At 56.8% G+C, this 1353-nt stretch overlaps 1 protein-coding gene across 1 annotated transcript in view; it reads left to right on the forward strand.

Moving 5' to 3' along the window:
• The window catches only part of GRID2IP (glutamate receptor, ionotropic, delta 2 (Grid2) interacting protein), a 68604-nt gene that overhangs the window by 30853 nt on the left and 36398 nt on the right, over positions 1 to 1353 (forward strand). Inside the window, exon 4 of the mRNA XM_011934402.1 lies at positions 87 to 296. Coding sequence (XP_011789792.1) covers positions 87 to 296 — 210 coding nt within the window. The remainder of the gene's footprint in view (positions 1 to 86; positions 297 to 1353) is intronic.

Raw genomic sequence — 1353 nt, forward strand, 5'->3', positions numbered from 1 at the left:
GTACGCGGGATTCACAGGCACTGGCCGCTGGAGCTTCCCTGCGGGTGGGCTCGGGACCGAGACCCGGGGAGAGGGCGCAGGGGCGGGGCTAGTCAGCTGGCTTGCAGAGCAGGACGGAGAGGTTAAGGGGAGGGACACGAGACATCTCCAACCTCTGCGCCCTAGGACCCCCTCTCCATCACGCTGCTCGCCCTTTCTTTTTCCTCCCAGGACTGTCCGAGTCTACAAAGGCAACAAGAGCTTCGGCTTCACACTTCGCGGCCACGGGCCTGTCTGGATCGAGTCTGTCCTGCCTGGTGAGGGGTGGGCCGGTTGCCCTAAGAGTCCCTAAGGCCCAGGATGGGGTGAAGGACCCCGTGGTGGCTCTCCCGGGTCATTGTACCCCATGTAGGCCCCTGCTCAGCAACCCTTCCCTGCCAGGTACCATCCTTGTGTAGACGGTGTCCCCAGAGTGTCCCAGAGCCAGCAGATCTGAATTCCACTCCTACCTAAGATGCTTGAGGCCAGAGCCTTCTGCCTGAGTTGGGGCACCCCACCCCTGCCCCTCTAAATTCAGCATTACCCCAAGCCAAGGGAACCAGGTTCTGCATCCAGACCTTTCCTGTGGCCACAGGGAGGGCTGGGGGCACTGTCCAAGACTTTGGGGCAGCCAGGACTGAGCTGGTGCCTACCCAGGCTGTGCCCCCAGCAACACCAGCTGCTTGGAGTGCCAGCGCTGAACTGGGTTCTTCCTGGCGAGCCAGACTCAGAGCGCCAAAAGGGCCTCAGGGCCAACCACCACCCCCTCCAATCTGGACTTTGTTCTCCTCCCACCCCGCCCACCCCTTCTTGTTCCTGAAATCATGGTATCTTTTTATTTTATTTTACTTATTTTATTTTAGTTTAATGAGATAGGGTGTCGCTCTGTCACCCAGGCTGGAGTGCAGTGGTGCAATCTTGGCTCACTGCAACCTCCATCTCCCAGGCTCAAGTGATCCTCCCACCTCAGCCTCCAGAGTAGCTGGGACCACAGGTGCATGCCACCATGCCTAGCTAATTTTTTGCATTTCTGATAGAGATGGGGTTTTGCCATATCGCCCAGGTTGGTCTTGAACTCGTGAACTCAAGTAATCCTCCCACCTTGGCCTCCCAAAGTGCTGGGAGTACAGGCGTGAGCCATCACACCTGGCCTATTTTTTAAATTAAATTAAATTAAATTAAATTTTTTGAGCAGAGTTTTGCTCTCGTTGCCCAGGCTAGAGTGCAATGGCATGATAGTCCACTGCAGCCTCTGCCTCCCAGGTTCAAGCAATTCTCCTGCCTCAGCCTCCCGAATAGCTGGGATTACAGGTGCCTGCCACCACACCCGGCTAC

This window comes from Colobus angolensis, unplaced genomic scaffold (assembly GCF_000951035.1).
Source record: "Colobus angolensis palliatus isolate OR3802 unplaced genomic scaffold, Cang.pa_1.0 Scaffold135, whole genome shotgun sequence".
NCBI classification, from domain to species: Eukaryota; Metazoa; Chordata; class Mammalia; order Primates; family Cercopithecidae; genus Colobus; species Colobus angolensis.